Source organism: Amblyraja radiata, chromosome 15 (genome assembly GCF_010909765.2).
Source record: "Amblyraja radiata isolate CabotCenter1 chromosome 15, sAmbRad1.1.pri, whole genome shotgun sequence".
Taxonomy (NCBI): Eukaryota; Metazoa; Chordata; class Chondrichthyes; order Rajiformes; family Rajidae; genus Amblyraja; species Amblyraja radiata.
In genome coordinates this window covers 15446294-15468726 of record NC_045970.1, presented here as the reverse complement: position 1 = coordinate 15468726, position 22433 = coordinate 15446294, and the positions used below count along the sequence as shown (strand labels likewise).

The following is a 22433-nucleotide window of genomic DNA, read 5'->3' as shown; positions in this document are numbered from 1 at the left end:
TTTTCACATTGAGTCTTTCAGCCAACACAAGAGCAGGGCAATTCAGATAGATACTTCCTGATCTGTGCGATACATTATACAAATGCAGATGAGTAGGAAGGAACTGCAGATGCTGCTTTAAACCTAAGATAGATACAACATAGGGTACACAAAATTGCTGGGGAAACTCAGCAGGTGCAGCAGCATCTATGGAGCGAAGGAAACATAGATACAACATGTTTAGTTTAGTTATACAGCATGGAAACAGGCCCTTCGGCCCAATGAGTCCCCGTACATTAACACTATTCTGAACACACCAGGGATAATTTACACTTGCACCAAGCCAATCGACCTACATACCTGTACATCATTGGAGTGTGGGAGGAAACCAAAGGTCTCAGAGAAAACCCACGCGGTCATGGGAAGAACGTACAAACTCCGTACAGACAGCACCCGTAGTCGGGATTGAACCCTGGTCTCCGGCGCTACAAGCATCGTAAGACAGCAACTCTACCGCTGCACCATCGCGACCGCCCTAAATGCTAGAGTAAGTCAGCGGGAAAGGCAGCATCTCAGGAGAGAAGGAATGGGTGACGTTTCGCGTTGAGACCCTTCTTCAGCCAAATGCAGATGTTGGATGTCAGTTAGATTTGAGCTATTAGCTTCTTCCTCCATACTGTCAGCAGTACAGTGCATAAGAGTACTTCTCATTAACATGCATTGCCATGTGCATTCAGAAAGTATTAACACCCCTTATTTTTTCCACATTTTCTTTACGTTACAGCCTTATTTTAAAATAGATTAAATTCTTTTTTTTATCATTAATCTACACACTTCATTCCCAGAATGAAGAAGCGAAAACAGGTGTTTAGAAATGTTTGCAAAGTAATTAAAAAATAAATAACTGAAATATCATATTTACATAATATTCAGACCCTTTGCTATGACACTCAAAATTGAGCTGAGGTTCATCCTGTTTCGAGACACAGATCTGGGGAAGAGTATAAAACTATTTCTGCAGCATTGCAGATCCCGAAGACCACAGTGACCTCCGTCATTCTTAAATGGAAGAACTTTGGAACCAATTCATAGAGCTGGCCGCGAGCCAAACTGAGCAATCGGGGGAGAAGGGCCTTGGTTAGGGAGGTGACCAAGAACCCGATGGTTACTTTGACAGAGCTCCAGAGTTCCTCTGTGGAGATGGGAGAACCTTCTATAGGACAACTATATCTGCAGCACTCCACTAATCAGGCCTTTAAGGTAGAATGGTCGGATGGAAGCCACTCCTCAGTAAAAGGCACATGACAGCCCGTTTGGAGTTTGCCAAAAGGGTTGTTTTCTGTGGTGCTCTGGTCTGATGAAACCAAGATTGAACTCTTTGGCCTGAATGCCATGCGTCACGTCTGGAGGAAACCAAGCACCGCTCATCACCTGGCCAATACCACACCTACGGTGAAGCATGGTGGTGGTAGTATCATGCTGTGGGGATGTTTTTCAACGGCAGGAACTGGTAGACTAGTCAGGATTGAGGGAAAGATGAAAGGAGAAAATTACAGAGAGATCATTGATTAAAGCCTACTCAAGAACTTCTGGACCTCAGACTGGGGCAGAGGTTCACTTTTCAACAGGACAACGAACCTAAGCACACAGCCAAGACAGCGCATGAGTGACCTCTTGACAAGTCTGTGAATGTCCTTGAGTGGACCAGCCAGAGCCCGGACTTGAACCTGATCGAACATCTCTGGAAGGACCTGAAAATAGCTGTGCATCGACGCTCCCCATCCAACCTGACAGAGCTTGAGAGAATCTGCAGAGAAGAATGGGAGAAATGACCCAAATACAGGTGTGCCAAGCTTGTAGCGTCATACCCAAGAAGACTTGAGGCTGTAATCGCTGCCAACGGTGCCTCAACAAAGTACTGACTAAAATGTCTGAATACTTCTGTAAATGCGATATTTCAGTTATTTTGTTTTAATCACTTCGCAAAAAAGTTCTAAACACCTGTTTTCACTGAAAAAAATGAACAAAATGTGGAAAAAGTGAAGGACTGAATACTTTCAGAATGCACTGTAATTCTCTCGCTTTCACTTATTTTGCTCCCTATCATTGTCCTTCATTTAATGATCATCATTCTCCTCATCATCCTTCGTCTTCTCAAGCATTCTTGTTCCTCCTTGTTGCTGGAAAGAAAGGTATATGCTGAGAGGGGAAGAGAATAGTGCTGCAGAAATGGGAGGTTGAAGACATATGCCTATGATTTGTTTTTCCAGGAATGGCATAATACTAATGATATAATGAAAATTGGAGTTGTAAGCATTGTACAATTGTACAGAAACAGAGAAATACAAGTGGTAGCGGTGAAGAGCGACTGGCTAGGTTAGGATTGATAGGAATAAAGGAAGTGGAAGAATCATTTGGGTGAAGTGTACAACAATATTAAATGTTCCGATGGCAAAAAGAAAGAACTATTATTTTTGTGGCAGGGAGATCAGTAAATGGACAGTATTTTAACTTAAATTAGAGAGGAATTTTTATACATAAATATAGTGCTGGGCTGGAACTCACTGGCAGGAGTGGTAATGGAAGCATTTTAAAGCTGTAACTTCAACATTTTTGTCAGAGCTGGTAACTGGGAGTAACTTAAAGTCTCTATATCTTTGGCTGGCATTAACATGTTGCGATGAACGGGTCCCTTCTGTATTGTAAACTTTACTGACACTGTGATGGAAGTTAAACAATGGAAGCAGGATATTTGTGCAATTATTTATATTTTTACACATGGCATCATTGAATGAATGATCCTTCCTGTGAGTAGAGCCCAGAACTCTATAAGGTACTTCAATTCAAGTCGTCTCCTTCTCCCTTTGCTTTGGTAGCATGTGTGGAGAGTCACATAATACTCTGCTTCTGCAATGAATTCAACTGTGGGCACCAACGTATCTCACATTTACAGCATGCAACCAAACCTTTCCCTTCAGATAATACCCAGAATTAATTTAGTTTGCCATAGGCTGAAGTGTTGCCATTAATGTTTTATTCCACAAATGCATCCAATGCCCGTTCTTCTGCGCTATTCAGCCTACTTTCATTTAAATACTGTTTTGATGCATTATCTAGGGATGTTACAAAATTTTGCGATATTAAAAATCAAGCCTGTAATTTATCCCATCAAATAATGCATAAAAATAACTTTAATTTGATACCTAATTCAATTTCATATCTTCAGTATTAAAAATGTTATGGTCATTTTCATACTTGGAAATTAGCATCTTGTTCCCTATTGCCTTTCCATTCTTAACAGAAGCTGTGATCAAGGACAGTCAATTGACAAAAAAGCCCATAACTTTCTTAAAAATTAAGAGAAATTAATGAAATGTTCAGTTATTGTAGGTTGAAGCATTCTGAAACAAATATGATACATCTTACTTGGATGACCTGAAGTTAAAGTATATAATTAGTTAATTACCTAATTAAGTAGCTAATTACATGATTAACCGTTGTGATGGAAATAGTAATAAACACTCAGACTGCCTTGAAAATTCAAAAATGTGATATTCTCAAGATCAGAAGTTTAATATTATTGTATTATATGCTGTAAGTCCGGTAAAGAAATGACCAGACAGGTAAAGAAATTATATTTCTAGCAAAAGACCACGTCTTCATGGAGAAGATCAGCTGCTAGCTGGTACATTGGCATATCATAATCAGTGGCATATCATCATTCTCAGACTGAAATCAATAAGCAACTCTGTACACCTTGTTTTTCCTGAACTTTTCAATTTTGGCATTGTAAACTACAAGTGTTTACTCTTCAAACCACGCATGACAAGCCTTTCTGCCCTCTACTTTGGGAGTTTTGTTTACAATAAAGTCAAACACATGCATCCTTGTTGTTGAGGAGTAAGTCTTCTGGTCCACCTTTGACTTGACAATACTGGCAGCCTCCAGAGTTTCGATTGTTTCTTTGAGGACAAGATTGTCAAATTCGAGGCATCTCACATCCTCTTCCCTGCCCTTTAGTTTTTCCGGAACTTTTCTGTACTGGTGAATTGAAACAGTTTTCCCCTTTTTCTTACTGACACAAATTTTGAGCAATTGGCTGTGTGCGTTTTTAAGTTTCAAAAACTGCCTTGGTTTCAGCAGGCTCTCGTGCCAAAGTATTCCCACGTAATTTGGTTTCGAGTTCCTGAATCTTTCTGTCCTTCAAATCTATTCGGTTTTGCTTTCTCTTTAAGGCTTGATTAACTACACGTTGGGAGTTTTCAACTGTGCCCTAAGTTCACTGATCTTTGTGCGATAATTTAGTGCAAGAGCGACCTTGGATGTGGACAGAAAATTTAGTCTTTTCTTCATTTTCTGTTTCCTTGGTGAAATACTTAGAAGTTCTCTGCTACATCTTGTTGAAACACTAGATGTTGATGGCACTGGTTCAGGAGAGGCAGTTGCTGTCGTTGGAATTGCTAGACCTCATTGTCATCACCCATGTCCTCAGTGTCTTGAAATATGGGCACATGGTTTTCAGCAGATGTCAAACATTTGGGATCATGAGCACCAGGTGGTGGAATGTCATCTAAAGAAATGTGTTGACTGTCTTCTGGAAGTTTAAAAGTCTCATCATAAATTTCCGTAAATGTTTCAAGTTCCTTGGGATTACTGAGTTTTTTAAACTTAAGCAAAGCCTGGTTAACGAGAATCTTCACCCTTAAGTTAACAACAGCAAATGGATAGCCTTCTGCATCCGACAAAGAAAAATGTGAACTCAGCCACCTCTCAGTTTCAGACTGACTTTTTCCAAACGAGGTATACAAGTACAAGATGTGTCCATTTTTAAGATCACTCTTAGACTCAGGCATGACAGAGAAATTCACTTCAAGATGAGCTCTAGCTATGCCAGGCTGGGCATTTGGATTGACAATTTTGCATTTCTTCTTTGGAGCCATCTGAAAAATATAAAGAAAAAAGCCACTGAACAGCATTAAGTAGAAACAAGTTTTTATTTGCAGTTTTAGAAATAATTTTGTTCAACAAAATGCCTAATACAGATTTAACTTTAAAACAAATAGTAAATACCCAACAAACAAAAAAAATCATATTCATCAGTGTCATCAAATCAATTAAATTCATCTAAATTCAATTACTAGATCTAAACATCTATCCCATTCTTAAGAAAAGGCTAAAAATATTTTTTTTAAATAGCCAAAGTATCCAAATAACGAACTGATCCCATTCACACAAGAATTCACAATATAACATGATTTTTAAATTTGTCATGAATTTCTTTGCCAAATCAAAGGAATTGAATGTTTAATTCCCATAAATTTTATTCTGTTGGTTTATAATACTGCCGCAGGCAAGGGCCATTTTACATAGACATGTGTTCAAAATCCACAAACATCCACTCTCAAGGTAATCAAAATCATTATTTTTTGCACAATCATGTCATGAACATCTAAATTATCTATATTTTGTGTAATTGTCTATCCATGATCAATATTTTCACAGCAAATATTTGACTAAATACTATGTAGTGTGGAAATGTTTAGTCATATGCCATAAAATTAAAACATGGCGGCGCTGTAATGGCGCATCCCCTGCAGCTCTGTCTATTTTTTTAATTTTTGTCCCGTTTGCTGTGGTTTTTATATTGTTTTTAACTGTGGACCCGCGTGAAAGGCTAACCGGCGGGCGGCTATGCCTCCAAAGAAGGCAATAACAGCGGAGGAAGGCGAGGAAATAAAGAGAGCGCTGGACTTTATGACGGAGGAGATTTCTGCCGTTAAGCAGCAGCAGAAAGCCATCCTCGACCTGGTGGCGGAGGTAAAGGCTCTCCGGATCCAGAACGCCGAAAAGGACCGGCGTCTGGTGTTCCTGGAGAGCAGAGTTGCGGACCTGGAGCAGTATACCAGAGCGAACAACGTCATCATCACCGGGCTCAGTGTAAAGCCCCGGTCATACGCGCGGGCGGTGACCGACGACAACGGGGGGGAGCCCGGGGAAATGGATACTAGCTCCACGGAGCAACAGGTGGCAACCTTCCTGCAGTCCAAGGGAATACACCTGGACTGCAACAACATTGAGGCTTGTCACCCCCTGCCCAGGAGAAAATCCAGCGATGATAATAATAGCGATGACAAACCAGCCATCATAATAAGGTTTGTCAATAGGAAAAACAAAGTTAGTCTGCTAAAACAAGGAAGACATCTGAAGGGAACAAACGTATTCATGAACGAACATCTAACAAAACGCAACGCCGACATAGCCCGACAAGCACGACACCTCAAGAAACAGAAACAAATACAAAACACCTGGACTGCAAACTGCAAAATCTTTATCAAATTAAACGGAACACCAGAGGAAGCCAAAGTGCTGGTCATCAGAGACATTGCAGACCTGGATAAATACCAATGATCATCAAACTGGAATGTGAGGTAAAATTCATCTACACACACAACCATGACACACACTGAAGGAACTCACTCATTCACATCTGGAAACATCAGCCAAGTAACTAAAATAATAAGCGAGCAGAAACAACTGGAGCTACAACCATTTGAATACACCGATCACAATCTACAGGATTTGGAACACGATATAGACCCGGACAATAATTTCTACTCCAACTCTAACGACAATAATATCTGCTGCTATTACACTGATGAACAGTATAATCAGAACATTAAATCAAAAGGCAAATTATCGATTATCCACTTCAACAGCAGGAGCCTCTATGCGAATTTCAATAACATCAAAGAGTATTTACACAAATTTTCACAACCATTCAACGTTATTGCAATATCTGAAACATGGATCAACCAGGAAAAAGGAATCGACTTCGAGCTGGATGGATACGACTTTAATTACATTAACAGAAAAAATAAGGGTGGAGGAGGGGTAGCATTATATGTGGATACAACTTTGAACTATAGGGTATTAGATAATATGACAACTGTGGTTGACAATCTGCTGGAATGCATAACTATAGAAATATTCAACGGTAGAAATAAAAATGTCATCATTAGCTGCATATATAGGGCACCGGGGTCAAGTATTGAAATCTTCAGGGGCTGGATGGAGAGTATGTTTTCAATAACAAGTACCAAATCAGTTTTTTTATGTGGAGATTTCAATATCGACCTACTAAATCCTAACCAACACAACCTTACAGAAGACTTTGTCAACACAATGTACAGTATGAGTCTATTTCCCAAAATCACCAGACCCAGTAGAATTACTTCCCATTGTGCTACACTCATTGACAATATATTCAACAATGACATTGAAAACAAAACAGTAAGTGGATTATTAATCAACGATATAAGTGACCACTTGCCAGTTTTCATAGTTTATGATTACATCCACAGGAACAACAAACCATACAAACTAACAGAATATAGACGAGTGAGATCGGAGGAAGCTATCAAGGCACTAAAAATGGACTTACTGGCACAAAACTGGGACATAATATACCAAAAAAGAGACATTGACAATGCTTATGAAACATGTATTACTATGTTTGTCACTATATGATAAAAACTGTCCAATCAAAGAATATAACAGAAAACCAATAAATACTAAATGTCCATGGATTACAAAGGGATTACAAAATGCTTGCAAAAAAAAAAAATGCACTATACAGAGATTTCATAAGACAGAGAACTAAAGATGCAAAAAATAAATATAAAAATTACAAAAATAAGTTAACTTATATTATAAGAACAAGCAAGAAAGATTATTATAAGAAAATATTAGATGATAACAAAAACAACATAAAAAGAATATGGAGTATACTTAATAGTATTATCAGAAATGGCCCGGGGAAAACAAACTACCCGAAGTATTTTATTGATAAGGACAATGAAAATTATAATATGGAGGATGTAGCTAATAGCTTTAATAATTTTTTTGTAAATGTTGGACCAGACCTGGCTAAACAAATCCCTGATCCAGGGACATCTGGAGAAACTCCTGAGAATTTATTGGAGAGAAATCCCTGTTCTATGTTTCTTATGGCAGTAGATGAAAAAGAACTGTTGGACATTGTTAAAACATATAAAAACAAAATGTCTACTGATTTCAACGACATTGACATGTCGTTAGTTAAGATGGTCATTGAGGGGATTTCCAAACCTCTAACATTCATCTGTAATTTATCTTTCCAAACCGGTACTTTTCCAATCAAAATGAAAATAGCAAAAGTCATACCAATGTACAAAACTGGGAACAAGCATCATTTCACAAACTACAGACCTGTTTCTTTACTCCCTCAATTCTCCAAAATACTAGAAAAAATGTTCAACAATAGACTAGACATATTTGTAGAAAAGCATAAACTAATCACTGAAAGTCAATATGGATTCAGATCAAACAGATCAACATCACTTGCAATAATAGAATCAATTGAAGATATCACAAACGCTATTGACAATAAACTATATACAGCTGGGATATTTATTGATATAAAGAAAGCATTTGATACGATCAATCATGATATTTTATTAAAAACATTAGAAAGGTATGGCATCAGAGGTCTAGTACTGGATTGGATAAAAAGCTATTTAAGTAACAGGCAAAAGTTTGTGAAGCTGGGCAGCTACAGTTCTACATGTTTGGACATTGCTTGTGGTGTCCCCCAGGGGTCAGTGTTGGGTCCAAAACTATTCATCATGTATATAAACGACATTTGTAATGTGTCCAATGCCTTGAGGCTGGTCTTGTTTGCAGACGACACAAATATTTTTTGTTCTGGGGAGAATTTAAAACAACTACTGGATAAAATAACAAAAGAAATGGGCAAACTGAAAACATGGTTTGACAGGAACAAAATATCATTAAACTTGAGCAAAACCAAAATAATGTTATTTGGTAATTGCAGAACAAATACACAAGCAAATATAAAGATAAATGGGGTTGAAATTGAACGAGTTCATGAAAATAAATTTCTTGGGGTTATAATGGATGATAGAATCAGCTGGAAATCACACATTAAACATGTACAATCCAAACTGTCAAAAAGCATTTCTGTATTACACAAAGTTAAGCAGATTCTGGATCACAAATCACTCCGCATTCTCTACTGTTCACTAATCTTACCCTATTTAAATTACTGTGCAGAAGTCTGGGGCAATAACTATAAAAGTTCGCTACATTCATTAACTATTCTGCAAAAAAGAGCAATACGTATTTTTCACAATGTCAGGTATCTGGATCACACTAATCCATTATTCTTACAGTCAAAATTATTAAAAATTAGCAGATTTGGTTGCATTTAAAACAGCACAGATAATGTTTAGGGCCAAAAATAAAAATTTACCTGGAAATATACAAAAATTATTCAATGAGCGAGTGGGGGGTTATAATTTAAGAAGAATATTTAATTTTAAGGTACAAAGAGTCCGCACGACCAGAAAAACTTTTTGTATTTCGGTCTGTGGAGTAGGATTGTGGAACAGTTTGAATGTGGAGTTAAAGCAATGTCCAAACATGAACCAGTTCAAAATGACATACAAAAAACTTTTTTTCACAAGGTACAGGGATGAAGGGGATGGTTGACAAACAGGGGTTAATGTTTATTTATTATTTTATTTATTATTTATTTATGTTTTTTGGTTACTTCATTCATATTACTTGTATGTGTATATCAGTTGTATGTATATATATATGTCTGTATGCATCTCTAAAAATTGTCTGGGTATTATTAGTATTAATTAATTAATTATTAAATATGGAAGAAGGGTTTAGGGAGAAGGGGTGAGATTAAATAAGTTATTCTTCTTCTCACTCCTTATCGAGCTTGTAAAGAAAAAGTGTTGGACATTTAAATTTTGCTTTATGCTTTTCATTGCTTTGCAAATATTGCCTGGAATGTCCAATTGTTTGACTATTTCGATTTTGTTGTTGTTATTTATTCCTATTTATGTATTTACTTGTTTCGGGACAAATAAACAAATAAATAAATAAATAAATATATTTAGTATGAAAATATTGATCATGGATAGAAAATAACACAAAATAAAGATAATTTAGATGTTCTTATGACATGATTGTGTAAAAAATAATGAATTTGATTATCTTGAGAGTGGATGTTTGTGGATTATGATACAGAGATTGGATTGTGGCCACCGCCATGATTTTGCTCACACTCACAGCCGGCAAGCAGGACACGGCCGAAATCAGGGCCAAAATAACATATTTCACATCATTAGATTAAAATGAAATTACACCAAAAACTAGATAAGATGTAAGATAAATGTCCTACAGTACATATCTTTTGTTTTGTCCTGAACTTGCGATCCGTGATTTTGACGGCATTGAAGTTGGGCCCGACTTCCATCCAGCAATTTAATAGTCAAGCAACGTTTTTTTTTTTTAAATCACCAACGGGATGTCAGAACAAAATTTCCTCATAAGCTTGTCTTACGAGGAAATCCCTCCCTGACAACCAATAAAAACCTGCATTTTACTCACCCCCCACAGCCTCTCAAGTTGCATGCACAGGCAGTGAGCAGATCTAGAGTGCCACTGATGGCAGGAATTTGTAACAACGCTACATTATCTGATAGTTGTGTTGAGTACCTACTGTCTTCGTTATTTCATTTTACCAATCTCATTTTACAATCCCTTTTAGCTTTCAGGGCAATTAACCGTACCTCTTTTGGTGTTGCCTCCAACTTTTGGCACTGGTTCCTCCGTCTCACTTTGGATATTTGGTATAACCATTGAACATCTGTTTCCACCCCTGTCATAACCCATAGGCCAAATACAGCTAATCATTTCTAATTGCCCCAAAGAAATGCTGAAGGGTCTGTTCCACTGTGGGTTTGCGAGTTTAGAAGAGTTGTGCTCGACTAAAACTCACAGGATTGTGGACACCTGGTCCTAGGAGGTCCTAGGAGGTCCTAGGAGGTCACTGGAACTCTCCTTCATGCGCGAGGGAAGTTCCCACATACTCGCGGCCTCAATTTGGTTGAGGAAAATTTACAGCATGCTGAAACATTTTCCGCGAGTAAAAACTGGTCGGCACTGTTCTTTTGAACTCGTAGTGCAGTGGAATGGGGTCGCTATGTAGTTATAGGCAGTCGAGGTAGCCATAGGCAATCTCCTTTGCTGACCTGGCATTTAATTGGCTCATTGGGGTTTTCAGAACCAATGAAAACCGACCGCTAATGTTAAATGCTCGCTAAACTTTATTAAAAGTTTTCTGGCTTCTTAACAGTGTCTCCACTCCCCCTCCCCCCCTTCTCCTCCCCCCATTCTCCTCCCCCCTTCTCCTCCCCCCCTTCTCCCCCCCCCCTTCTCCTCCCCCTCCTTCTCCTCCCCCCCTTCTCCCCCCCCCTTCTCCTCCCCCTCCTTCTCCCCCCGCCCTTCTCTCCCCCCCTTCTCTCCCCCCCCCCACTCTTCGCGCTCTCTAAAGGACTTACCGTACACTGTGCCTGTTCATCGCGGGTGCGAATTTCAGACAGCCCTCCCCCGCTTTCCCTGGCCCCCGCCTTTGCGGTGTGTGTGTGTGTGTGTGTGTGTGTGTGTGTGTGTGTGTGTGTGTGTGTGTGTGTGTGTGTGTGTGTGTGTGTGTGTGTGTGTGTGTGTGTGTGTGCGCACGCGCTGACGGTCGATCCAGCTCGCGGTTTCATCACTGACAGTCGATCCAGCTCAAGGTTTTTCAGGCGAGTGCCCTCGAGCTTGAAGGTCGAAGGAAGTCGCTGAAAAGTCGTGTTAGTGGGACAGGCCCTTGACACTTTTTCTTTTTTCTAATATTTAACCAAATTTGCACAATTTTAAACCCCTTATTCTTCTCCAATAATGTTGCATGAAGTGCTGAAGACTATGTTCGCTGCATTCCCTTTGCTCCAATATATTATAGTCTATTGCCTCACTAAATAAGGCTATGGGTGCCTGTAACTATTTTTTCTCTATTTAGATATGTGGCATTTTTATCTTTAATTAAGCAGTTTAAAATCTTCCTTGCCACAGATGTTGAATGAAGTGGCATGTAATTATCGAGATTAATTCTTTCTCCCTCCTTTTGAGATGGATTCTGAATTGGACACGCTCCAGTCCTTAGTCACCCATTTATGCTCAGAGCCTGAAGTGTAATTTTGACGGCCTCCGCAATTCTTTCCATCAATTTTTCAGAATCCTTGAATGTGGCCAATTGTATGATGAGACAATAATTTTAACGCCACTCATCTGGCAGAAATCAGTGAGTGTGGAGGCAGTTAATGTGATTTACTCTCTACAATCCTGCCATCTCTTGATGTTAATCTGCTCTTGTAAGGTTTATTATAAACATACAGATCAGAGCCCGGTGATGTTTTTTTGTTTTGTTTTAAGTTTTTTATTCCTCTATTTCATCTTGAAACCATGGAAACATTTTTTCTCAGGTTGTAGTTAGACTGTAAATTGACTACCAGTCAATTTATTTACTAGCTGTGAAGACAAGCAGCTCATTTAAGTTCTCACCAGGTGTTATCTTTTGTCACCTCTGTTAAGGTTGAAGGGGCATGTGCAAAAGCTGAAAATGTAGTTTGTGTCACAGGGCAATGGATTTTGCTGTTATATCTGGATTATGATAATGCATATTCAAATATTGAATGATTTTAATTAGATTCCAAGATGTTCAACTTTTAGATCTCTTAGAGGATTAGATAGCCCACTACATATGAGAGAATGGCTAAGTCTATACACAGTATTAGTAGCAGACACAATTATTATTATTATTATAGATTATATCTCTGACTCACGATAAAGTATATTTGTTTAAATATAATGGGTGAATATAACGAGTGTATATGTGTGTTAATTGTCTTACATTTTGAAAGTGATGCTTACAGTCATTTTAAAGGAACATTGAAGATAGACACAAAATATAGACCCTTCGTCAGTCTGAGGAAGGGTCTCGACCCGAAACGTCACCCATTCCTTCTCTCCAGAGAGGCTACCTGTCCCGCTGAGTTACCCCAGCATTTTGTGTCTATCTTTAAACCAGCATCTGCGGTTCTTTCCTACACATTAAAGAAACATTGGTTATGTTGCTGTATAATACTGAAAAAAAGTGATTATGTGAAGGGCACAAGCCAGTCACTTGAAGACTATAGTACTGAATGAATTCTTAAAGTAAGTTTTGGGATCCTGAATAAATGCTGAGAAGTTGCAGTTTAAAGTAAGTCAGCTATTGCAATTTTGGAAAAAAAATGTGAGTCTCTGTCTACAAGCATTGAAGATTGAAGGTGCAGAAAGGATATTCACATAATTATTATGTGTTTGTAAGTTTACTGCTTGACTCGTTTTGCTCTTTCACTTTCTTCATAATTGTACGGGACAGAAGATTCACAAATGCTTTATTTTAATGTAAATGAGAAGTTCTTTCTGTTCATGTATAACAATGCAAAGGTGGTGCCAAACTATGCTCGGTTGCAATATCATTTTTTTAATTGTCTTTACTCATCCTTCATTCATTCAGTCTTCTTATTTCCTTCCATTTAATTTAGCGACACCCTCCACATTCCCGAGTGCTCAATTGCTCAGACAGATTTATTGTCTCCAGCCAGGTTTGGGCAGAAGAAATTGTGGCCAACCCGCAACATGTGACATCAAAGGCATTGGCCAATTTGATGCAAGGGACCCAAGCATCGGTAAGTGATCCTTCAGCTTGTGTGCAATTAGCTATATTAGCATGGCGATAAGTTTAAACAGATGAATAGACCAAGCTTGTGAAAACCAATCACCTGAACATTAGCTTATTCACAATTGTAATATGACTGTGATTACAATGGTTCAGTCGCTTCATATTTTGGAATTGATGACTACAAAAAAAAATCTACCATAATCTGTATAGAAGGCTATATTCAAGATCAAAATTATTTTTCAGCCTGAAATTCTACTGTGCTGTTCCTAGCAATGTTGTTATTAAGAGTGGTAGTGACCCTGAGTGCGTGTGTTAAATTTTTGTTGTCAGTATTGTATTTCATTTTGTTTGCAGTTTGTGAAATCTCTTCCAGGTTTGTGCACCCATAGATTTTTGTTTTATTGAACTAATGGATGGTGTAGTCGGATGGTGTTGTTTTATCGAGTATCCATTAATTTGTAAGGATCAAACATCAGGCACTCATTATTGCACTGCAATCTGTGCCACCAAGTGTTTTTCTGTGAGATCCACATTTGTATACCATTCTAACCATCCAAAAAGAGGAAAATATTTTCTACTGTGCTCTACTGTATCAAATATTGCTATGAACTTCGGGCCAGTTAAATTGGAGATTTGAGATAAAAACTGGCCATTATGAGTTAAGGGCGCAGAACAATTATATGAAGGTTTACAAAGGAATATTTATGATTTAGTGCAAACCTGATTCATCGTTTTCTTTGCTTTAGAACTCATTTAATCACAGCACAACTGGCACTCAAATATATGTGAAGTGCACACAGGATAATTTGTCTTGTTTAAAATCATTTAAAAGATCGTTTACCAATGAAAATGTGTATGCAAATGATAATTCACTTATACACATCATCTAATTATTTTTTTAATCTGTTTTATGTGCCTGCTTATGTAAATTCTGTAATAAGTTACAAAGTACCAACACTTTTAATTGGGTACGGAACAGTGAAAGCAAAAAGAGCATAAATATCAAAGAATATGTTTGTTCAGTTGCTTGCCTTGATCAGGAGTGCACTAAGTTATTGATTAATCTAAATTGAATACTGCTTGCTGGGGGAATGAAAACTTTGGTGGTATAATTTGATGTTCCCTGCCTAGGTACTTAGTATTACCTTTGTGGAGAATTGCTGGGAGAATATGGTTGTAAATATTCCATGGTGGAGATTTGACCGGGTTGATTTTTCATTTAAATTGTTGGAAGGAAAGTTAGATTCATATCCTAGTAGCAGACAGAGTGAATCTATGCTGATGAATCTAGTAGCATTCTCATCAGTCACCAGCCGCACATGCTTCATTGTACCCCACATATCCAACAACCATTCCACTGATTCCTCTATCAGCCACCAACCATCAGGTAATTTACAGTGAGCAAATAGACAAGCAAAAAGCATGTCTTTGAGATGTTGGAGGAAACTTAAGCACCTCAGAGAAACTCATGCAGTCAAAGTGAAAGTGTGTATGTAGAGGGCATCAAACTGTACTGCATCTTTGAGGCAACATCACTGCCAGCCTACTGTGCATTTGGAAAAAGTCCTTTTAAATTCTTCTATCTGATTTTCAACTGTTGTGTTCACACAGATGATATTTAATTACAAGACTAAAAAATAGAATCTACCCCTAAAATGTTTGTAGAAGCTCAGACGAGATGATATATTTAAGCTAATGTGGAATGCTGATATTCAAATAAGATTAGTGCTATTTTAGCCAGAAGCTTGCTTGCATCCTTGTTTCAAAGAACAATGTTCCAGATATGTTTCTGTACATGTGAGTGACATGGTAAGACAATGGTTTGAACAAATATGAAATATAACCTGAAAGGCTAGGTAGAAATTTCCATTGATTTAGATTACTTTACATGATTGAAAAATGAAGATATGGTTAATGTTAATCTCTGCAAATGATTGAAGAACAGCTTAGAACCATCTGATTTGTAGCAGACTTTCTGTTGATTCCTAAGTCCATTGGAGCCCATGTAATCGGGAAAATGGTAGAAGTAAATTACAACTGTTGCAGAGGGAGCAGGTGAGAAGGTGTGGCGTGGATATCTGTATGAATTATTAATTTTCCGTTTCATTTATGTATTTTCTGTTCTTATATGCCTATACATAGATTATCTGCTTGGGTGCAATTGCAAATTGCTTGGCAATTATTTGTATGATCTTAAAAAAATAAAATGATTATTGACATGTATAAGGATGGTTTCCTGTTGCCATTTTTATTAATACGTTTCTGAATGGCTTGCTGACTGAGAATAAGCATTTTTATTAAGGACATTTGGTCCCTGGTCATTGAAAAACATGATTTAAAATAAATAATTTTGATTTAATAAATATAAGAATAATTAAAGATTATTTAATAAAAACTTGAACTATTTAATTGTGCAATATATATATTAGTTATTTTTTAATGTTTGAATTTTTTTACAATACACCTCTGCACCATAGACATTCAGCAAAATCAAAGAGACATCCAGAATCAGGATAATTGTCAGAATACCTCGTTTGTGATATTTGATTGCGGTCAGGTTTGGTGCAGGTCTTTGCCTGGACAAACAATTCCTGATCAGTGTGAAGATCATTGGGTGGGCATTGGTCAGAAATACAGTACCTTTCTGTAAGCTTGAGGATTTTGCCAAAGGATGGAGTTTGATTCATCCTCTGGGTGCCACTCTTGATCATTCAAGTCCTCCACGGCTAAGAGGCTACCGGGTGGTTGTAGCCTGCTATCATCAGGTTGCAGTAGATGGGCATCTCGTGCTTGTGTTAGTTATTCGAGGGACGATTTAGAGGCTGAATTAAACTGTAGGCCATGGCTGGTATAGTTGCCTGGATCAGGGAGCTGGACAGGGTTGGTGGTCTCCTCGAATGAGGTGATGGCAAGCAGTCAGAGGTGTAAGGGTGAGGTCTGAAGAAGGGTTTTGGCCCGAAACTTTGCCTATTTCCTTCGCTCCATAGATGCTGCTGCACCCGCTGAGTTTCTCCAGCATTTTTGTCTACCTTCGATTTTCCAGCATCTGCAGTTCCTTCTTGAACACAGGTGGGAGAATGGGTTAGCTGCAGTGGAACTGCATATGTGGAAGTGATAAATGAGTAGGTCCGATGTCGTGGGAGAATGGGTGTGCAAGATAGAAACCGGCACAGTGAGGGAGAGCAGATGGTGAGAGAGCAAGAGCAAGAGGGTTGAAAAGTAGGTTTAGAGAGGAAGGGAGTAAAAAGGGAACAAAATTCACAGGGGGAGAGAAAATGGTTTGTGGAGGAGGAAGAGAGGAGGAGGAAGTGAGGAGGAAGAAGAGGTTGAATTATGTTAAATTAAGAATTGTAGAAGAAGAATGTATATGTATGTGCAGTAAGATTTCTCATACCCTAAATTAAATCCTAAAACACAATTTCCTCCAAAAGTAAAGGTGCTGTAAACAGCCAACATGTTAAATGATCACTTATTATTAGTGAAATTAATGTTGATTGAAAGATAACTAATTGACATCAATGATCACTTAGAACAAAACTAGGAACCATTTCATAGCCAAACAAATGATCATCCTGAGAAGGCAGTGATCATTTTTCAGGGCTCTGATATCAAGTGGTTTACAAACCTTTGGTGTAACACAGTAAAAGAAAAGGTAAGTGTTTTTAAAAAAAAACTTGATCTGTTGTGGGATCTGTTTATTTTGGTTCAGTTTATTATTGTCACATGTATCGTGGTACAGTGAAAAGCATTTTGTTGTGTGCTATCCGGTCACTGAAAAGACTACACATGATTACAGGCACGCCGTCCACAGTGTACAGATACATGATAAAGGGAATAACGTTTAATGCAAGATAAAGTACAGTAAAGTCTGATTAAAGATAGTCTGAGTATCTCCAATGAAGTAGATAATACTCTCGAGTTGGTGATAGGATGGTTCAGTTGCCTGACAATTGCTGTGAAGAAACTGTCCCTGAATCTGAAGGCATCAGTCTGAAGAAGGGTTTCAACCCGAAACGTTGCCTATTCCTTCTCTAGATGCTGATCACCCGCTGAGTTTCTCCAGCATTTTTGTCCTGAATCTGAAGGTATATGTTTTCACACTTCTGCCTGATGGGAGAGGGGAGAAAAGGGAGTGGCCGGGTGAGACTCATCCTTGATTATGCTGGTCGCCTTGCGGATGCAGTGTGAAGTATAGATGTAGTCAATGGAAGGAAGGATGGTTCGTGCGATGGTCTGGGCCACGTCCACAACACTCTGCAGTTTCTTGTGGTCTTGGATGGAACTGTTCCCAAACCATGCTGTGATGCATCTCATTAAAATGCTTTCTATACACCTCTGTAGACATTGGTGAAAGTTGTTGGGGACATGCTGAACTTCTAAAGCCTTCTCAGAAAGTAGAGGCGTTGATGTGCTTTCTTGGCCATTGGTTCAATAGGGCTAGTCACGGACAAGTTGCTGGTGATATTTACTCCTAAAAACTGTGTTGCTGCTAATATTTACATCTAAGAACTTAGGAGGATTTTGCAGTGATTGTGCTTGTATTCCTGTTATAAATAAATGGGAACCTGGCGTATACCTTTTTTTTACCAATTAAGAAACGCTTGAGTTAATGATTGAATATAAAAATATTGTTTTTTCCTTTGACTTGCAGTTAGCTAAAGTGCCCTGCGGATCATAGACTTGATTGCCTATTTGAAGGTGTATTTTTTTTTAAAACACATGAAAGCGAGAGGTTTAATGAGACAGATAAGGAATTCTTGGTTAATATCAAATAGAATTAGAAATAATTGTTGTAAATGTCAAGGCTTCTGCTACCAGACCTGTTTCTGTTAGTGATGTTGGAAAATCACATCTTCACAATCTGCAGCCCAATAAACTGAATTGATGTAAAATTATGGCTAGAGCACTTGCGATATCTTGATCTGTACAGTGGGTAGGTAAAGTCCCCTGCCTGTAATAAACTTAGAAAATTGGTCCTTTTCTGCAAATCAGTGGGTTGTTGTGACATTTCCTCAGGGAAATAATATATTTTCTACCTTATGCTACCATCAAACCAAACAAGTATTAACACAGCAAAAAGACAGCAAAGAGGCAGATTAAGCCCATAAATTGTAAAGAGCGTGAAAAGATTGCACAAACTCCTCAATTTTTCAGGATTTATAAAATCTTGTAGAGCGTGGATAGGCAAATAGGAAAAAAAATGTTTAACAACTATTTTGAGAAAGAAGGGACATCTTAAAACCCAAGAATACAAAGAAAGCAGCAACTGAGGTAAAACAGCAGGTACACAAAATATAAGAAGACAAATCTGAGACAGGCTTGATTCAAGTTTTTCTCTTTCTGTTTTCAAAACTGGTAAGGACTGGTCGTATCTAATGTTTATCTTCAGGCATTTCTCTTTACCTAAATACTGTTTTTGTATTAAAAAGCAATTTCCATTAGACAGGTTGTTTTGCACATAAAAGTTAGCAGTCAAAACTATAAATAAACCATTTGGGGCATCCCTGCAATTTTTTTCTATGAATACGTTTTACAACAGAACTGAAGAGAGTGACGAATACATAACTGTAGTAAAAAAAATTACCAGTTGACATGTATGCTGAGAAATTCATTCTTATTTGCTATTTTCAAACATATATATAGTCCTGTCTACATATTTCATCATGCCTTTGAAATTCAATGCATTGATTGCAGTGTGTGGTTATGGGCAGTGCATCAATTAAGATAAATCTTCATGCTACCTAATGTGTGTCAGCTGTACATAATTGAGAGACCAGTGAGCTTGAAAATGGCACTCCTTCGGTTAAATCCATCTTAATGTCATAATTTGCTTGCTTTGTATATTATGGGGCAATATTAGGAACCCATTGCTGTAATGGTAGCTCTCATACTGTTCATTTAAAGCATCGGCATTTGCCTTGGATGTCATCATGGAACCTCAAAGGCTCTTGTAACATGAAAGAACAAGCTTTCCTCATTTCAAAAGATCTAAGAAACAAGAGAAGAGTGGCCCAGATGCCCCCTTCTTTAGTCAGAGGGTGGTGAATCTGTGGGATTCATTGCCACAGATATCTGTGGAAGCCAAGTCATTGGGTACTTTTAAAGCAGAGATGGACATTGGTAAGGGTGTCAAATGTTAAGGGGAGAAGGCAGGAGAATGGGGTTGACAGGAAAAGATAGATCAGCATGTTTGAATGGTGGAGTAGACTCAATGGGTTGAATGACCTAATTCTGCTCCTATGATTTATGAACTTATGAACTTCAGCTATTCTTTAGTCAGAGGGTGGTGAATCTGTGGGATTCGTTGCCACAGATATCTGTGGAAGCCAAGTCATTGGGTACTTTTAAAGCAGAGATGGACATTGGTAAGGGTGTCAAATGTTAAGGGGAGAAGGCAGGAGAATGGGGTTGACAGGAAAAGATAGATCAGCATGTTTGAATGGTGGAGTAGACTCAATGGGTTGAATGACCTAATTCTGCTCCTATGATTTATGAACTTATGAACTTCAGCTATTCTTTAGTCAGAGGGTGGTGAATCTGTGGGATTCGTTGCCACAGATATCTGTGGAAGCCAAGTCATTGGGTACTTTTAAAGCAGAGATGGACATTGGTAAGGGTGTCAAATGTTAAGGGGAGAAGGCAGGAGAATGGGGTTGACAGGAAAAGATAGATCAGCATGTTTGAATGGTGGAGTAGACTCAATGGGTTGAATGACCTAATTCTGCTCCTATGATTTATGAACTTATGAACTTCAGCTATTCAATAAAATCATGGCTGCTCTGGGCTTGGTCTCAAATCCACCTTCAGCCTGCTTTCTATGAACCTAGGCCCTCTTCTAGTCCAGATATCTGTCTGCTTCAATTATGAAAATATCCAATGACTTACTGTCCATGGCACTTTGGAGCAGAAAATCTCAAAGATCCTTGATCCTTGAGAAAAGAACGTTTGTCTCCATCCCATCTCTTATGTGGACAACCCTTTATTCTGAAATGGTACCCTCTAATTCTGGATTTTCAAGAGAGTTAGATTTAGCTCTGAGGGTTAAGGAAATCAAGGGATATGGGGATAAAGCAGGAAAGGGGGCGTTGATTTTGGATGATCAGTCATGATCATATTGAATGGCGGTGCTGGCTCGAAGGACCGAATGACCTACTCCTGCACCTATTTTCTATGTTTCTATGATATCCTCACAAGCGGAAACATCAACTCAGCACCTACCCTATCAATCTTGCCCAGAATCCAAGATCACATCTGGGTCCAAAATCCAGAATCCCATCACCTTTCATTTTTCAAACATAATAATAAGCATAATCAAGACAATTTCTTCATTCCAGTATTTGATCGTGAAACAAAAGCACAATGTGCCTGAAACAGTCAGCAGGCGAGGCAGCATCTGTGGAAAGAAAAAAGGTTGACGTGTTTAACTTAATTCTTTTGTAGTACGATACAGACAACGGTACTGCACAGGGGCAGGCTCTTTGAACTCATGATGCCTTTGTCGAACATGATGCCAAATTAAACTCATCCCTCCTGCCAGCATGTGATCTATATCCCTTCAGTCCCTGCATGTTCATGTGCCTCGCAAACACCACTATCATATTTGCTTCCACAGCCACCCCTGGCAACAGATTCCAGTCTCCGATCACTGAAAGAATAAAACATAACTTGCCCACACATCTCCTTTAAACTCTCCATCTATGACGCCCTCTCGCCTGTGAGACTTGCCCTCTCGGCTGTGATACGTCCATCCTAGGAAAAAGGTTCTGACTGACTATTCTGTCTATGCCTCTCCTAATTGTCCATACTTCTCTATCAGGTCACCATTGAGACTCTGACACTTCCGGGAAAACAATGCAAGATTGCCTTCATTAGGGGGTATGTAGATAATACCCTATAATCCAAGGAACATCTTGGTAAACTGCTTCTGCATCCTCTCCAACGCATCCACATCTTTCCTTAATGGTGCGGCCAGATCTGCACACAATATTCCAAATGTGGCCAAATCAGTTATATAAAGTTGCAGCATGACAACTTGATTCTTCTACTCAATGTTTGACCGATGAAGATAAATATATCAAATGCCTTCTTTGCCACTATCTGCTTGAGTTGCTATTTTCAAGGAGATAAGTACTTAGACCCAGGATCCCTCCGTACATCAACATTGCTAATGAATCTGCCATTAATAGTATACTTTGCCCTTAAATTTGACCTCCCAAATTCAATACCTCACTCTTGCCTGGATTAAACTACATCTGCTAGTTCTCTCCCCATATCTGTAACTGATCTGTACCCTGTTGCATCCTTAGACGGTCATCCTCATTGTCCGCATTGTCTGATTTTAGTGTCGTCTGCAAACATATTAGTCAACCCATCTACATTTTGTCAAAATAAACATATCACAAACAACATCATAGAACTCCATGGAACGTAAATGATCACAGACATCCAGCCAGAATAACACCCTTCCTCCCCTACCACCTAACTTCTAGGGCTAAATCCAAACTACCAATTCATCGTGGATCCTATGCATCTTAATCTTCTGAATCAGCCCATGCAGCTTCTGGTGTACTTCCATTTGATGGTGGGAAAGTCAATACCCGTGATGGACCAGGTAAGGTCCACCACTTTCTGCTACCTCCTTTGTTCTTGAGTGTCTGAATTAACAAACCAGGCCGGGATGCAGCCAGTCAATTTGCTTTCCACTGTAGACCTGCAGAAGGTTGATGACGTATCCAGCAACATGCTGAATCTCCTCAAACTTCTGGGGACACAGAGGCATTGATGTGATTTATTTGTGATTACATCAATGTGCCGGGCTCAGGACAAATATTCA

At 38.6% G+C, this 22433-nt stretch overlaps 1 protein-coding gene across 1 annotated transcript in view; it reads left to right on the top strand.

Annotated features, from left to right (window-relative positions):
- Positions 1 to 22433, top strand: part of tcerg1l (transcription elongation regulator 1 like) — a 712622-nt gene that overhangs the window by 136649 nt on the left and 553540 nt on the right. Inside the window, exon 4 of the mRNA XM_033033658.1 lies at positions 13464 to 13607. Coding sequence (XP_032889549.1) covers positions 13464 to 13607 — 144 coding nt within the window. The remainder of the gene's footprint in view (positions 1 to 13463; positions 13608 to 22433) is intronic.